We start from the raw sequence: 17869 nt of genomic DNA, 5'->3' as shown, positions 1-17869 counted from the left end.
AATACAGTTTACATTTATATAATGGGGAAGGTTAGCAGACAGAAGGGAAAAGGGAATTCAGAAACTGTTTTCAAGTTTGGCTCTGTGATAATTATAATTTGACTCTGTATTTATTTATAAGTCCACTTTTAAAAGGTAGTAATATTCCATAGCTCTCAGAGGCTCACCATCATGGAATCAATCTGAAGAAGGTTCTGAGACAGTTTCTTTCCCAGATATAGTTTCTTTACAAGCCTTTAAAATGCAGACATGGTTTTATGAAGGTATGCCATTTATTTACTATGGTTGTTTTAAATCTTCCAGTTTTTGATTTCTCAGGGAGAAACAAAAATACTTTTTTTTTTTTTGTAAACAAGGCAGAATAGGAATTGTGTATTATTAGAGAATAAGCCTCTTACCTCCTAAAATCCCCTACAAGTCCTATACCATCTGGCTGCCAGCAGAGCACTCCCTCGGGAGACCAGACCATTCTTCTAACCCTGCTTATCAACCAACTTGAAATAGCCCTACCTTTCCTTTTTTCAGGGCGGTGTAGACATCTTTATACTGTTGGTATTTTTCCAGCTCTGCCTTCACCAGGACCTGACGAATATGCATCACTTCCTCCACAGTGAGAGCTAGGCATTCCACCGGATAGCAAAATTCCTCCTGAAATTCAAAATTCCACATGAATAAGAAACTCCCACCCCCCTTTTCTGGCACTGCACAATTTCCCTTCAGATCAGACACCTGGTTAGTAGCTTCAGAGAAGAAAAGAGGTTTCCCAATGAACACTGGAACAGAGCTGGCTCACTCTGGGGACCACATAATTTCTAATCACACTAAGACAACGGATGGCAGAAAACTTCTGGGGACCATGTCAAACATCATAGCCTACTGAAATTTCCAGGAAAGGAAAGTTCCTCACATTTGGGTGCATATTTTGCCTCAAGTTTCTATTCCATTAAGCAGAGCTATGTATCTATGCACTGAAATCTTAAAGAAAATTTTCTTGTTCTAAACCAAATTGACGTGAGTTTGCTCTTACGATTATGCCAAGACCTTACTTCCTGCTGTGTTTTATACTATATGCTAATAGATAAACTACAAATCAACATTGGTAGAATTTAGAAAACTGGTCTGTGGTACCCAGAATAGCCAAGAGAATGTGGTTAGTAATTTATACTGAGAAGCTTTATTTAGTGGTAAGTTACATCAGCACATTGTGGAAAACGCTAATGGCACAAGCGGAACTGGAACACGGAACTACTGGGACAACCTCCACAGGCTGCCCCCCAGTTCTCTGGGTTTCTGTTATTACTTTTCAACAACTGCAGAATACACAGTCAGCACTGGAAAGACGTGGAGAAAATCTTAAGAATTTCACAATAAATATTTATGTTGGCTGTCTTATGTTAAATGGTTTCCCTAAAAACAGCTGAGGAAGATGTTGATGTAACTGATCCCACTGAATAAAAGAGCCTCACCCCCATCTGCTCCCCATCCGGCTCTGCACTTGATTGGTGGATCTAAGAGAAAGACAGAATGGTCTTGTGCATTCTCACCCTGCCAGGCTTCACAGGGGCCATTGTGGTGTAGGGACACTGAAACTTAATGTTCTCAGTGCAAACACATTATAATTCACTCCCACACACACACAATAGCATTGCTCACAGGCATTCTGGAATCAAACAAGCCAAAGGAACGCACATGACTATGAATGCAGTCAGTTTATGGAGTTTTAACATTCAGTTCTGTCTTTCAATCAGAAAAACAAAAACAAATCTAGGTTGCAAACTTGATAAACATTAGCATTTACTAAGAAAAGTAGTTTGAAGAACTGCTTCTTACTAACAATCAGTACAGAATCATTGCTATTCGGCAGACTGAAAGAAGGTTAAATTTGTTTAAAAATGTTTTGGAAAAAATCCTGCAATTGAATTTTTAAGAGGAAGAGCTTAGTATCTGGAGGGTGGGAAGGTAGTCTGTTCAGGAAGATTGTATCATTTGCTCTAAGATGTCTAAAATACTTTAAAAAAAAATCACCATCACATAATTTTCTCTTTCAATGGGAAAAGCTTTCAAAGATAACAGGATTAAATTGGCTTGTCCAGTATCTACTCTGTTTTGCTCCACCCTGAGAAAATAGCCTAGTGTCAAGTGGGAACAATGCACTGCCTATGTGAAGGTTAGGCCACTAAAATTGTGCATGAGGTAAGCTTTGTTGGCTGCACACGTCTGAATGATGGCTTTTCTCAGCTTTTAACATATTTCATAAGCAGCTTTCCTATGGCCTTTTTTATTCATTAGTAATGAGTGTGACTGTGGTGCATTTTCTGACAGCTAACTATGTGACAAAACTACTGAGCGGGAACAATCTAATGTATGAATTTACCAACTAACCAGATACTCACTACCTGAGATTTGGTGCTGTGCAGGTGGGAAGAAGGCAAATGGTGCCAGTTTAATGAAATTTACAACTAGGGCTGGTAAACATTTCCGGTAGATGCGAATCCTTTTTATTTGCAGGGATATCCTAGCACACACAATAGACCTGACAGGCTCTACACTTCCCTCTTCTCAGTCTTAAGTCACAATGGACTTATAGTCAAGCATACTTTCAACTTACTGCTTTGAACTATATGCAAATCCAGTACTTTGTAGGGCATAGTAAGAAACTGTATTTGTGTGTGTTCTTGTTCTTTTTTAAACTTTCAAGTAGATTACTGTTGAATAAAATAATTTCCATCAGGTCAAATGCTAATGTTTTAATTCTGGTGCTTTCCCAAGGACAACAAAACTTTAATGCAACATGAAAGAAAATAATAAACAGTTACTAGAATTAGTTTTTATTATTTTTTTTCAATTGAGAAAAAAATACTAATTCAACATCCCCAAAGCCAAATTAAACCTTAGCCTCAACAGATCTTCCTGAGATACTAATGCTCCAAAATGTGAGGAGCACTCAGGGCTTTAACAGTGAGTGAGAGCTTTACACTGGGCTTGGTCACTCCTCCCGACGTCCTGAACTCGGTCATAGCCAGACATGGACTCTAAAATCCCCTTGCTTCCTTGTGCTTCAATCTCACTCCTAAATTTAGGAAAGGGAAGCTAAATCTGAGAGTTGTAATAAAGATTCCAATATGCTATAGGAGCAGACGAGCCTTTAGAACTTACTCTGTATGTATGTCACTAAAATCCCTGAGTTTTTGTTCAATATTCTGGTCACATTTACCATTCAGAAGGGTTAGAGTAAGGGAGCACAGAAATTATAGAGCATAATATAGACTCTGGTTTCTGAGCCACAGAGAGAATGGGAATATGCATATTTTATATAGTATTTTTAATGAGCAAAAACTTTGTAAGTAGCAGATATTTGAAAATTATCCAAAACCACTATTTTTTTCCTTGAGTTTTTAATAAACCCAAGGCAAATTTAAATTAAAATAGCACCTGTTAAGTTTAATTATTCTTCTCTTTTTTCAAGTTCAACTTTAAATCTCAAAAGTGAACTCTTTGCCTACAGTAACATAGCCTTAGTATACAGAGATCTCTGTTTGGGGAGGATTGATAATAAAAATGAAAATGCCAGCAGATCTTTGGTAATAGCAGTAACAGTGACAGGAGTTAAAATGCCATCCCTGCACTTGACCACGTACTGCCCAAAGGGCCAGATCTAAAATGGCAATAGAGATCTATCCTCTGTTTCATGACATAAGAAGAGAAAGGAATTTGACGTATTTCATTCACATTCAGAGTCTCTTCTCCAAACCAAGATGGGTAATAAAGAGTAACAAAGAAGCCAGCTGCTGGTTCAGTAAATAAAGGACGTAGGAAAGCCAGGAGCCTGTATGAGGTGGAAAAGCAGTGGCAAACACTAGTCTCCTCAGCAGTGCGTGCTACTCTGGGGGCTGGGGAAGCTTTTGGCATAGTTCGAGGCCTTCTGATTTCACTGGGATTTGGCAGGTATTATCCTTTCTTTAAAAAATATATTCTGTCTGAAAATCTAAAAAATAATGAAAGGCATAAAATTTAAAATATTTAAAATAACCACATCAATAAAAGGAAAACTTAAGATTTCTACAGAGAAGTGGGTTGTCATAAAAACCATGTAACACCGACCCATACAACACAGCTTTATGAAAGATACTGGGGAACAGAGAGATTCTGAGCCCAGGGTTGCACAGCCCCTTGGAGCTCACGGTGGGGTGTGCGGGGAAACGGGGAATGACATGGTTCCATGGGTGGGGGAGTCCCCGTGGCTATGTGGCCTGGCAGCAGGCTGCTCTGTCAGCTGGGGGATGGCGCAAATGCTGTTCCAATGGCGGGAAGGCCCGGGGAGGAGAGTGCCCCACAGGCTCTCGGGGAGTGCCCCCTGCACATGGAGAGGAGATGGCATTCCTCCTTCTGTACAACTGGGTCACTCACAGGTCCCTCTAATCTGATGCTGCATTTTGAGTTTGTTGTCCTTTCAAGGTCATTTTCCTTTCAGCTGAGCTCATGGTGTCCTCTATGCATCCTACAAAAGACGGGAATCAACGACCAGAAGCAAAGTGCCCATCTAAGCTGTTAATTGTTCAGAGTGCAGTAGTTGCGGTATCACTGTCAAAGAGATAGAGAGAGTGAAATAATTCCCAGAACCAGCAGAAAGAGGCCAACCTTTGAGGATTTCCACCTGCTGGTAAAAGCTCTCTCACATAGATAATACATAGCCCCTGCTACCCCAAACATGGCTGCTTCAAAAGGATGAGAGCTGAGCAGAGAAGCTGTTTGTATGGTAGAAAAAAGTGGTCGGAAAGGCGTCCTTGGCCAAACACTGGTTATCCTAGGAACCTGAACAATAGATAAGGGAAAAAGAAAATGGCAGGGGGAAAAGAAAAGGAGAAAATAATGCTGAACATGAGTGACCTACAAATAGTGGTTACAGAGCATGAAAGAAAACCAAAACAAAAACACCACCGAGGACATTAACGGTAGATTCCACATGTGTGTGTCCACACCACGTCTGCTCCCGTAGGTATAAATCAGTAATCACACCAGGAAATCATTCCCAGAGACTCTCGGAGTTCACGCAGCAGAGACCTGAGATGCTCCTAACTTGGCTGCCCTGGGAAGGGCCGCCCCCTGGCCTGTGAAAGCAGGGTGTTGGGGGCACGCACCAAGCAGCACTTGCCCCCCAGCCCCTGGGGAAGGTGCTGAAAGACAAGTCCCCTTTCACTTAGATGGGCAATCATCCTCAATCATTTGACCAAATGATGAAAAAAATTCTGTTTTAAACATCCTAAGGAAAGGGAGGGAGATACAATAAAAATAAAAATGAGTACCAATGCAGACCTTTCTGCCATTTTCAGTGGAGGGGTTCTAAATACACAATGATTCCTTGTTTCCTTAAATACAGTTAAAGTTTTAAACTGTCGTACTTTTAAAAGTGATACTTACCAAGCTAGAGGGCACTACTGCAAGATGAGTGTGACTTTATGGGTTTCCCAAGCCAAGCTACTAGCAAGAAGGGTCACAACTCTGACCTGGATGTTACTTTGTGTCAGCTGGCACGCTGGGCCCTTTGAGGGAGCTGTGGTTCCGTGTGGAACCTGGACGCCATCCAGTGCTGAAAAGAAGTGCTCTCCCACTGCCTTTCATTGAGACTCTTCTCTGTGACTGCAGATTGGTTTTATCTCGCTCTTCTTCTCCACAAAAAGTAAGTCAGAGCCTGACCTAGCACACACGAAGAGTTCCCCTTTGTCAGGAACGCACTTCTGGGCCCTCGATGTCGGCTGATGGTCCTTCTTCTATTACTTTCTGTGGCATTTTTTCTCTTCTATTCAAAACTTCTCTCAGTAGCTGAAATTTCTTTTAATTGATCTGACAGTTCCTCTACATTGATAATTTTTAAATTTAACATTAACAATGGTGTCCTGTGATCACAAGGCCCGGTGCACAGCTGAATGATAAATTGGCTTCGAAGATAAAAGTTGGGTGAAGAGAAGAATCTCCTGATTATTGGACTTGTGATCTCTTACACACTTTTAAGCTGTGACAGTAACTATATTTTGCTAAAGCAAAAAGTTGTTCACATTAGCAAGTCTTTGGATTCTGAAGTTTGAACCTGTCTGGTTAGAGTTCTGTTTTTCTACTGGTAAACCACTGGTGAAGCTATATTTAATCAATGTTTCAGTGATTATCTAGGAGTTAGAGGAATTCTTTCAGGAGTTGACATACACACAATCACTAGTTCTTAAATTGAACTGTTTGGGAACAGATGACTGATTAAATTTCAACACTATAGGGGCGCCTGGGTGGCTTAGATGGTTAGGCAACTGCCTTCGGCTCGGGTCATGATCCTGGAGTCCTGGGATCGAGTCCCATATCGGGCTCCCTGCTCAGCAGGGAGTCTGCTTCTCCCTCTGACCCTCTTCCCTCTCATGCTCTCTCTCATTCTCTCTCTCTCAAATAAATACATAAAATCTTAAAAAAAAATTCAACACTATAAAATTTTGTTCAAACTTGGTATCTTCACAATAACTACACCATCTTCCTCTACTTTGAGCGAGGGACATCTCTTATTGCTTCATTTGAACCCTTGATGATTCAAGATAGCCTAAAAATATGGCTTAAAATATGGAGTAAGCATATTCCAATGCTTTTTATTCATGAATACCTGAGAAAACATTAGATATTAGGTTGCTGGTAGAATTACTGATTGAAGTCTTCATCTCACCTGAAAATATTTGTGAAGTCTAGTGGGACTACAAAAGAATCTTTGCAGACCTCCTTTGGTTAGAGGGTCTGTTATTCTTCCTGGCAGGGACCTACTGTCCTGGCAATCAAAGCCACTAGACTAACCTGAAGTCTTGGGAAAACAGCAAAACTGTCATCCAGTGCAAACAGCAGCTTTGGATCCAAGATCATAAAACATACTTGAAAACAATGCACAATGGTTTCTAATGGGTCAAAATTCTCCCCTCATACCTCTGCCTCAATAAAATAGTGTACCGTAGTCAGATTCTGCTAACTTTTTGATGAGTTTCAACAATTTTTAAGCGGACTAATTCCCTTTAAAAAGAAGAAAGCATTTCTTTAATAATAATACATATTTTCAACCACTGATAAGTCTTCTGAAAAAAAAAGTATTTTAAAATGAACAAAGAATGGTCAAATCAAATTTCATTTAGGTTACTGTTAGAGTGGGTTTTCTTTAGATATTAAAAAGAAATAAAGCTGTTTAAAGTTCATTTTAACGTTTGGAAGTTTTTTTTTCTCCTAATCATCGTCTCAAGAAAGCTAATGATAACAGGCGTCTAACTGATCCTTAAGTTACCACGAAGTCTTCCAGTTACTTACAAGAGATCGGGAGCTCTGCTTGGATGGTGGAAGAAACTGTCTTACATTAGTGGGTGTTTCCTTTTCAATGGAATGTCGTCTCTGGGGTGGCTGCCGTCTCTCTGGCTGGGGTGTTGATGATATGGGCAAGAATTTTGGAGGCTCTAAAGAAATGAAAAGAACCAAACTGAAATGAACTTTCTTACAAAATAAAAATCTTAGATTTTGAATTTCTAACAGAAAACCCTTTGTCACTTGTGACAAACACTGCGTTCAAAGATGAAATGTTTATTTCATTAGAGGATTAAGATTGGAGGTTCTTATGGGAATACTATGAGGATTGTTATAGAAAAATCTCTGCAAGATAAACTTTTCTACAGAAATAGTGAGGAAAAAAGAAAAAATATTTCTTATTTTTAATGTTCATTCAAATTTATACATAAAAACACAATTATAGTCTCAGCTTTGTACATACAAATGCCCTCATGTTATATGCCATAGAATTTTGCAATTAAAGAGTCTCAGGCTTGTAAAATATGTAAAAATATGTATTCTTTGTGTCCAAAAAGACTCCCATGTCATGCCAAAATATTTTTTTTAAATTTAATTTTATTATGTTATGTTAGTCACCATACATTACATCATTAGTTTTTTTTAATTTTTTATTGTTATGTTAATCACCATATATTACATAATTTGTTTTGGTGTACTGTTCCATGATTCATTGTTTGTTCATAACACCCAGTGCTCCATGCAATACATGCCCTCCTTAATACCCATCACCCGGCTAACCCATCCCTCCACCCCCTTCCCCTCTAAAACCCTCAGTTTGTTTCTCAGAGTCCATAGTCTCTCATGGTTCGTCTCTCCCTCCGATTTTCCCCCCCTTCATTTTTTCCTTTTTTTTTTTTCAAACATATAATGTATTATTTGTTTCAGAGGTACAGGTCTGTGATTCAACAGTCTTACACAATTCACAGCGCTCACCATAGCACATACCCTCCCCAATGTCTACCACCCAGCCACCCCATCCCTCCCACCCCCCACCAGTCCAGCAACCCTCAGTTTGTTTCCTGAGATTAAGAGTCTCTTATGGTTTGTCTCCCTCTCTGGTTTTGTCTTGTTTCATTTTTTCCTCCCTTCCCCTATGATCCTCTGTCTTGTTTCTCAACTTCTTCACATCAGTGAGATTATATGATACTTGTCTTTCTCTGATTGACTTATTTCGCTTAGCATAATACCCTCTAGTTCCATCCACGTTGTTGCAAATGGCAACATTTCTTTTTTTTTTTTGATGCATGCCAAAATTTTCAAATGTAGAGTCCTTTTATATTCTTTTTAAAAGATGAAATATAAAAACTCTCCATTTTTGATGTTTATCAAGACATTCTGTCCTTAGGTTTAAATCAAGCTTTATTTAAATTTCGAAAAGTAAATTCCAGTTTTGATGTTAACACTGTAACACTGCTGTCTTCTGCCTAGTAATATTTTGGGACAGGGTTTAAAAGGAGAATGTTTTAGGATTTGAATGGTTCTGGATTCACATTGTGGAAACGTAAGGAGGACATTAGAAATAAATTATGTTGCTAACCGAGTTTTTTTTAGTACTTCCTCTTACTCTCTCTGCAAAGTAAGACTGCTGCAGTGTTATGGGTGAGGAAAGTGAAAGTCAACACAAAGTTAAAAGTGATCCATCTATTTGGACTGTCCCAGTCCAAAGAGAAATTACTAAATAAAAACAACACAATTTCCACAATCAAGAAAGATACAGAAATCCATTATGTGATTTAATTGTATCTCTATAATATTTAATTGGTCTGACCAAATATCAATTATAGGTAAAAACCAAGATCAGCTCCTATTGTTCTTGATATAATCTGATTAAGTAAATCAAAATACTAAAGAATTTTAATCACTAAAAACTCCATGTGTATAAGAAATCAAATCAATGTTCTAAGACTATCTTAATATATAAGTGTTTTTTCTCCTGGAACATTTTTTTTTCCATTGCAGTAAAACATACATAAAATATATTTAGTGTCTTTGTTTTTTTTTTTTTTAAGATTTTATTTATTTATTTGACAGAGAGAGAGAGAGCACAAGCAGGGGGAGAAGCAGGCTCCCCGCTGAGCAGGGAACCTGATATGGGGCTCAATCCCAGGACCCCGGGATCATGACCTGAGCTGAAGGCAGACACTTTAACCGACTGAGTCACCCAGGCACACCTGTCTTTATTTTTTTAAGATTTATTTATTTATTTGAGTGAGCAAGCACATGAGCAGGGGGAGGAGCAGAGGGAGAGAATTTTCAAGCAGATTCCGCACTAAGTGCGGAGCCCCACACGGGGCTCAACTCCACAACCCCATGAGATCTTGACCTGAGCCGAAACCAAGAGCCTGACACTTAACCAGCTAAGCCATGCAGGTGCCCCTAGTGTCTTTATTTTTAACTATAGAGTTCTGTGGTATTAAATATTTATATCATTGTGCAACCATTACCATCTTCCATCCCCCTAACTCTTCATCTTGTAAAACTGAAATTCTGGAACCATTACAATAATTTCCCATTCTGCCCTACCTATAGCCCCGGGCAACTACCATTCTATTTTCCTTCTCTATGATTTTGACCACTCTAAGAATCCCATATAAATGGAATCATATAGTATTTGCCTTTTTTGTAATTGCTTTTTTCCCTTAGCAACAGGTCCTAAAGTTTCGTCTGTGTTGTAGCCAATTACAGAATTTCCCGTTTTTAAAGCTGAGTAATATTCAATTGTATGGATAGCCCACATTTTGCTTACCTGTTCACGCACTGATGGACACTTGGGTTGCTTCCATTTTAGCTACTGTGAATACTGCTGCTATGAACATGGATGTATATCTCTTTGAAACTCTGATTTCAATTCTTTTTTTTTTTTTCTCCTTTCAATTCTTTTGCTTATATAATCAGAAGTAGAATTGGTTAAGCATCTGCCTTCAGTGCAGGTCATGATCCCAGAGTCCTGGGATAAAGCCCCATGTCTGGCTCCCTGCTCAGTAGGGAGTCTGCTTCTCCCTCTCCCTCTGCCCCTCCCCACCATTCATGTTCTCCCAAATAAGTAAATAAAATCTTAAAAAAAAAAGAATGGATTGTCTTCTATTTTTGCAAAAATGTCATTGGCATTTTGATAGGGATTGCACTGAATCTGTATATCACTTTGGGCAATGTAAACATTTTAACAATATTAAGTCTTCCAATCCATGAACACAGGATGTATTTCCCTTTTTTAAGTCTTCTTTAATTTCTTTCACCAATGTTTTGTAGTTTTTAGTGAGCAAGTTTTTCACTTTCTTGGTTAATTCCTAAGTATTTTATTCTTTTTGATACTATTATAAGTGGAGTTGCTTTTATAATTTCCTTTTCAGATGGTTTATTGTTTGTGCATAGAAATGTAACTGATTCTTGTGTGACTTTATATTTTGCTACTTTACTGAATTCATTTATTCTAACAGGTTTTTTTTTTGTGTGGAATCTTTTAGGGTTTCCTTACATATAAGATCATATCATCTGTAAAGAGATACTTTTACCTTTTTTTTCCTAGTCTGGCTGCCCTTTCTTTCTTTTTCTTGCCAAATTGCTATCACTAGCATTTTTAGTGCATTTGAACAGAAATGATGAAAGCAGGCATCCTTGCCTTGTTCTGTTTCTTAGAGGAAATCCTTTCAGTCTTTGACCACTGAGTATGTTTGAGGTGGGTTTTTTTTTTTCTTTATCTTTAAAGATTTTATTTATTTGACAGAGAGAGAGACAGTGAGAGCGGGAACACAAGCAGGGGGAGTGGGAGAGGGAGGAGCAGGCTTCCCATGGAGCAGGGAGCCTGATGTGGGACTCGATCCCAGGACTCCAGGATTATGACCTGAGCCGAAGGCAGATGCTTAATGACTGAGCCACCCAGGCGCCTCTGAGGTGGGTTTTTCATACATGGCTTTTATTATGTTGAGGTAGTTTCCTTCTATTGTGAAGTTCCTCCTAGTTTGAAGTTTTTATCATGAAAGGGTGTTCAATTTTGTCAAATGCTTTTTCAGCATCAATTGAAGTAATCCTGTGGTGGTTTTTCTTCACTATGTTAATGTGGCGTATTACACTAATCAATTTTTATATGTTGGACCATCCTTGCAGTCAGGAATAAATCCCACGTGGTCAGGGTATATAATCCTTTTAAAATACTGCTGAATTCTGTTTGCTAGTATTTTGTTAAAGATCTTTTAAAAAATCAGTATTTGGGGTGCCTGGGTGGCTCAGTCATTAAGCGTCTGCCTTCGGCTCAGGTCATGATCCCAGGATCAAGCCCTGCACTGGGCTCCCTGCTCAGCGGGAAGCCTGCTTCTTCCTCTCCCACTCGCCTTGCCTGTGTTCCCTCTCTCACTGTGTCTCTCTCTGCCAAATAAATAAAGAAAATCTTAAAAAAATAAAATTAAAAAAATTAAAAATCAGTATTTGTAAAGGGTATTGGTTTATAGTTTTCTGTCCTTGTAGTGTCTTTGGCTTTAGTTATCAGGGTAATGCTGGTCTCATAAAATGGGTTAGGAAGTATTCCCTCCTCTTTAATTTTCTGGAAATGTTTGAGAAGGATTGATAGTTTTTTTTTAAATGTTTGGAAGAATTCACCAGTGAGGCATCAGAGTCAGGCCTTTTCTTTGTAGGGAGAGTTTATGCTTACTAATTCAGTATCTTTACTAGTTATTGGTCTAGTCAGATTTTTTTCTATCTTTCTGATTTAGTCTTGCTAGGCTTGGCATTTCCAGGAATTTGACCATTTTATTAAGGCTATCCAATTTGATGGTAATTGTTCATGATATTCTCTCATAACTCTTTATTTCTGCAGAATCAGCAATAATGATTGCCCCTTCATTTCTGATTTTAGTAATTTGAGTCTTCTTTTTTCTTAGTCTATCTAGCTAAGGGTTTGTCAATTATGTTGATATTTTTGAAGAACCAGTTTTCGGTTTCATTGATTTTTCTCCATTATTTCTCTATTCTCTATATTTTATCTCTGCTTTAATCTTTATTTCCTTTCTTGTGCTAGCTTTGTGTTTAGTTTGTTCGTTTTCTAGTTCCTTAAGTTGTAAAGTTAGGTTGTTGGTTGGTTCATTCATTCATTCCTTCCTTTTTTTTTTCATTCCTTCCTTTCTTAAAACAGGAACATTTATTGTGTGACTAATCACTGAACTTTGTTTTTAATTTAAGTGTCATAGCATTAAATTTCACCTTAGCACTGTTTCCACTGTGTCCCATAGTTTTGGTATATTGTGTTTTCACTTTCATTCATTTCTAAATATTTTCTAATCTCTCTGGTGATTTCTTCTTTGATCCATTGATTTTTAAAAAGTGTGCTATTTCATTTCCACAGTTTTGTGAATTTTTCAGTTTTCCTTTTGTTACTAATTTCTAACTTCATCCCATTGTGGCCAGAGAGGATACTTTGTATGATACCTATCCTTTAAAATCTATTGAGACTTAACTTATAGTTTAACATATGGTCTATCCTTGAAAATGTCCCATGTGCCCTGGAGAAGAACGTATATTCTGTTGTTAGGGGGAGTGTTCCGTATGTGTCTGTCGGATCTAGTTGGTTTATCGTGTTGTCCAGGTCCTCTATTTCTTCCTTATCCTCTGTCTGGTTGTTCTATCCATTATTGTGAGAGGGGTACTGAAGTCTCTAACTATTATTGTAGAACTGTCTATTTCTCCTTCATTTGTATCAGTTTTTGCTTTTGATGGTCTGTCATTAGGTGCATAAATGTTAGTAACTGTCTGTCTTCTTACTGCATTGAACCTTTTATTAATATAGTGTCCCCTGTCTCTTGTAACTTTTTTTTTATTTAAAGTCTATTTTGTCTGATGTCAGTATAGTTTCCCCAGTTTTCTTTTGGTTACTATTTGCATGGAATATCTTTTCCATCCTTTCACTTTCAATCTGTTTGTGTTTTTGAGTCTCAAGGGAGTCTCTTCTAGCCAGCATATAGTTGGATCATGTGTTTTTATCCAATCTGCCAATCTCCAGCTTTTGATTAGAGAGTTTAATTCATTTACATTTAAAGTAATTACTGATCAGGAGGGACTTTTGTCACTGTGCTCTTTGTTTTCAATATGCCTTAGAGCTTTTGTCTCTCTTTTCCTTCTTTCTTGTCTTTCATGTTAAATTGACTTTTTTTATAATGAAATGTTTAAATTCCTTTCCCATTTTCCTTTTGTGTATATTCTGTAGCTATTTTCTTGTTGGTTACCATGGAGACTACATTTAACATCCTAAAATTATAACACTCTGATTTGGATTTATAGCAGTAAATTCAGTAACACACAAAAACTGCTCTTCTAGAGCTCTGTCTCAGTCCCTTTTGGCTGCTGGTGTCACAAAATTACATTTTTATACACTGTCTTCCCCAAAATATAGACTAATAATTCTTTTAAATGCATTAGTCTCTCAAATTATGTAGCAAACAAAAAGTACAGTTACGAACCATTGCTGCAATATTATTAGCTTTTATAATTGCCCATGTATTTCACTGAGATTTTTATTTCTTCTATGGCTTTGAATTATTGTCTAGTGTCCTTTCATTTCCCCCTGTAGGACTTCTGAGCATTTTTTACTGGTAAGGTCTAGTGGTTATGAACTCCCTCAGCTTTTGTTTATCTGGGAATGTCTTAATTTCTCCCTCACTTTGAACAAAAATAGTTTTGCTGGATATAAGATTGTTGGTTGACTTTTTTTTTTTTAAAGCACTTTGAATATACAGATTTCTCCCACTATCTGAAAGTACAGCATTCCTGTGAAACCTTTTGTAAGCTGAAATGGCATAAACCAAAAAAGCAACTGAAGCATTTTGTAAAAGTGAAAATCCTCTTTGGATTTCTTTCAGTTAGCTAAAACAGATATTAATGCTGGTCTTTCATAAAAAGTGAAGTGGTGTAAAGAAAACTTTCAGATAGTGGGGTGGAAAGCTGTATTGGCCCACTATCTTCTGGCCACCAAATTTCTGATGAGAAATATACTGAAAATCTTACTGAGGATCTCTTGTATGTAGTGACCCATTTCTCTTTTGTTGCTCTGCCTTTTACTTTTCAAAGTTTGATTACAATATGTCTTGGTGTGGGTCCCTTTCATTTTAGTTGAGCTGCTTGAATGTTAACATTCATGTCACTCCTCAAATCTGGGGAGTCTTGGCTATTATTTCTGCAATTATTCTTTTTGCCCCTTTCTCTCTCTCCTCTCCTTCAGGGACTCCCACAATGCATATGTTGGTACACCTGATGGTGTCCTACAGGTCTCTCAGTCTGTTTGTCTTTTTTCTTTCTGTTCTTCAGACTTGATGCTTTCCATTGTCCTATCTCCAAGTGTGCAGATTCTTTCTTCTGCCTGTTCAAATCTGCCTTTGAATCTTCTAGTGAATTTTTCATTTAAGTTATTGGAATTTTCAGCTCCAGAATTTTTTGTTTGCTGTTTCATTTTAGGTTTCCCAGCTCTTTATTGATCTTTCCATTTTGTTCACACATTGGATTCTTGACTTTCTCCACATCTTCTTTTAGTTCTTTGAGCATTTTAAAGCAGTTTTTAAAAAGTCTTTGTTTGGCATATCGCTCTCTTTTTCTGGGACAGTTTCTGTTGACTTATTTCTTTACTCTGAATGGGCCATACCTTCCTGTTTCTTTGTATGTATGCCTTGTGATTTTTTGTTGTTGTTTTGTTGTTGTTGAATATTGGACATTTGAATCTAATAATGTGGTAATTCAGATGCTGCCCCTTTTCCAAGGTCTGCTGTTTTTTGTTATGGTTTTTGTTTATTGTTTTCTTGATTGCTGTAGGCTGTCTCTGTGCTGAGGATCAGCCTGAGAAGTAAACTTAAGATCTTCTCAGGTCTTTTATGAGCCATTCCCTGGGCATGCATTGTCACTTTATAATTTTCGACATATACGTAGTTTCTGGATATTCTAGTCTTTAATGTCTGGCTCCCAGAAGGGAAAAAGCTAAGAATGAAGGAGGTGGGTAAGGAGGCTAGCCCTTTAGATCCCCTGGAAGTCACTTTAGCATGCAGGGAGCTTGCAACAAAGCAACAATAATCACTGACTCTTTGTCTACACCTTTGGAATCAGATGCAGCAATCGAGGACAGATTCCCAATATTTGGAGGCCAGGGTTCTTTTTGCCCCTCTAGCTCCTGTAAGCTATGGGCCAGCTGCTTCAGGAACAGTACACTGTGGCTGGAGTGGGCCACAAGTAGCTGCTTTTGTGCTAAGAGCTGAAATTAACCACAATGTTTCATCTAATCTTCCCCTGGAAGTTGCAAGCCTTCAACAGACTCAGAGTTCCAAAGGACTTACACAGAGAGATTCGGCCAGTACAACTGTTGTCTAGGTGGGGGACAGATTCCTGGTGCTTCCAACTCCACCATTTCCCAGAATCCTCTCCCTTAATGTGTAATTTTTAAATCTTTTACAATGATCTTATACACAAAAAAGATTATTAAAAACATTTAGAAATGTGGTGCCTAGGTGGCTCATTTGGCTGGGTATCCAACTCTTGATTTCAGCTCAGGTTGTGATCTCAGGGTTGTGGGATCAAGTCTCACATCATGCTCCACGCTTGGTGTGGAGTCTGCTTGAGATTCCTTCCCTCTGCCCCTCCCCCCACTTGTACTCTCTCAAATAAATAAATAAATAAATAAATAAATAAATTTTTAAAAAGCATTTAAAAATCACTTAACTTTAGATTCTGTGTTCAGAACCTATGAAGAGTTATATAGGCGTTTTTACTATCCATACACGTATGTGGGTATGGATATGTGTATACGTGTGGGGGTGGGAATGATAACAAGTGTGATTATTTAGGGCTCCCAGCTTAAATTCAGACAAGGAGGTAAATTAATCTAAAAAATACACAGAAACAGTTGACTTATTCCCTACAACTATTATCTGTAAACCCAAAGGTGACTGATCTGTTATAAGTTAAGAACCTGAGGCCCAGGTATCAGTTCAGCCCTACCTTACCATGTGATTTTAGGAATATAACCATATTTATGCTCCTGACTAGGGAAAATTCCAGGGTTAGCTCTTTCCACCCTAAATGATCACAAAGCACTTTGGGATTCCCTATTCTAGGTCCAGTGTGTTTCTGAAGGAATCCAATGCTAGCTCTTTGTACCACAAATACTCACTCTTCCTCATGGACACAGCCTCTACTAAGGGATCTTCAAGGAAGGAGGGAGACACACTGCTGCTGCTGGTTGACTTGTGTAGAGTTTCCTCCTGAGAAAGGGGTGGGCAGAGAAATAAGCACTAAGACATTAGTGCTCTCAAGCTAATAACATTTTACTATTAGAGATTTATTTTAATGTGAGGTACCACATTATATCAAAGGTTAAAGGCAAATAGAAGATAAGTTAGAAGGTACCTAAAATTAGACAAGCCTGGGTTTGTGTCCTGGCTTTGTCCCTCATTAGAGTGATGTGACACAGCAAGTTTCTCACCTCAGTACCACCATTTCGTATTTAATACCATCTTTACACTGTATTATTGGATCAGATGAGATAATGCACTCAAAATCCTTAACACATTACCAGGCACACAGTGAATGGTGGTTAATATCATTATTAGGAAAATATTTAACACATTTGTAAAAGTAATAGATTGTAACTGGATGAAGGTAGATGCTATGTGTCTCATTCATTGTTGTTAGTAACAAACCCACTGTTAGTAAGTGATGAATAAATATTAATATTTGTTGAATAAATGGATGAAAATAAACATTTCACCAAATGTCATATGAATCTAGAAAAATGTCTACATTATGCAAAATAAAATTTAAATTCCTATTACCAATGAGACGAGACCTTCTTAATTTGTTTCAGATTATACCAGGAAGAAGTACAATATTTATTCACAAAAAATTTATTATCTACTATGTGATTGAGGATATACATAAACCACAAGACAATGTCTTTCCATAATATCTATAGAAAATTGCTAAATATTTTAAATGTGGAAGAAAGAAAATTAGGTTAAAATATTCACCTATGACTATATGAGACATGTGTTAAGCATTTTGAATGCATTATCTCCCTGACCTACTGAGTTAAGGTGACTTTAAGAACTAATTTAGCCATTCACAATAAATGGCCTCACCTAAAACCTACTGCTGAAAGCACTGGTTTCACATAAGCTACAATACAAAGGATCTGGTCAAAGAACAGGGGATGAAAAAAGCCTTTGTAAACCACACAGTTCAAATAAAGAAGGTCTGAACAGTGACCTCCCCAGTCTTGGTACATACCATGAAGAATAAATCAAGCAATGTAACCAAAGCCTCAACCTGAACACGGTGTAGAGGGCACACAAATCTCCAAAAAAGCTAGCAAGCAACTAGAATGACCTCCTTCTGCCTATGAAAGGTCAAAAGGAAATAAAAGCCAAGAGTATCTCTTAGGAAAAGAAAAAGGAGACATACACAGTAGTCCCAAATAATTATGAGATGGGTGCCACCTTGATTTAAACAGCAGAAACCACCCCCACCCCCACCCCCTTCACATACCTCAGCC

The 17869-nt window shown here is 37.9% G+C and overlaps 1 protein-coding gene across 6 annotated transcripts in view; it reads right to left on the bottom strand.

Moving 5' to 3' along the window:
• The window catches only part of SPIRE1 (spire type actin nucleation factor 1), a 211802-nt gene that overhangs the window by 6631 nt on the left and 187302 nt on the right, over positions 1 to 17869 (bottom strand). For 5 of the 6 annotated variants that reach the window (XM_027576299.1, XM_027576303.1, XM_027576302.1 and 2 more), the window contains 4 exons: positions 16490 to 16580; positions 7321 to 7463; positions 4639 to 4812; positions 511 to 648 (listed from right to left, as the gene is read on the bottom strand). In XM_027576299.1, coding sequence (XP_027432100.1) covers positions 511 to 648; positions 4639 to 4812; positions 7321 to 7463; positions 16490 to 16580 — 546 coding nt within the window. The remainder of the gene's footprint in view (positions 1 to 510; positions 649 to 4638; positions 4813 to 7320; positions 7464 to 16489; positions 16581 to 17869) is intronic. The other variant, XM_027576300.1, reaches the window with a different exon arrangement.

Source organism: Zalophus californianus, chromosome 14, assembly GCF_009762305.2.
Source record: "Zalophus californianus isolate mZalCal1 chromosome 14, mZalCal1.pri.v2, whole genome shotgun sequence".
Taxonomy (NCBI): Eukaryota; Metazoa; Chordata; class Mammalia; order Carnivora; family Otariidae; genus Zalophus; species Zalophus californianus.
Note: the sequence above shows the minus strand (reverse complement) of the source record. Positions and strands in the feature narration are given on the sequence as shown.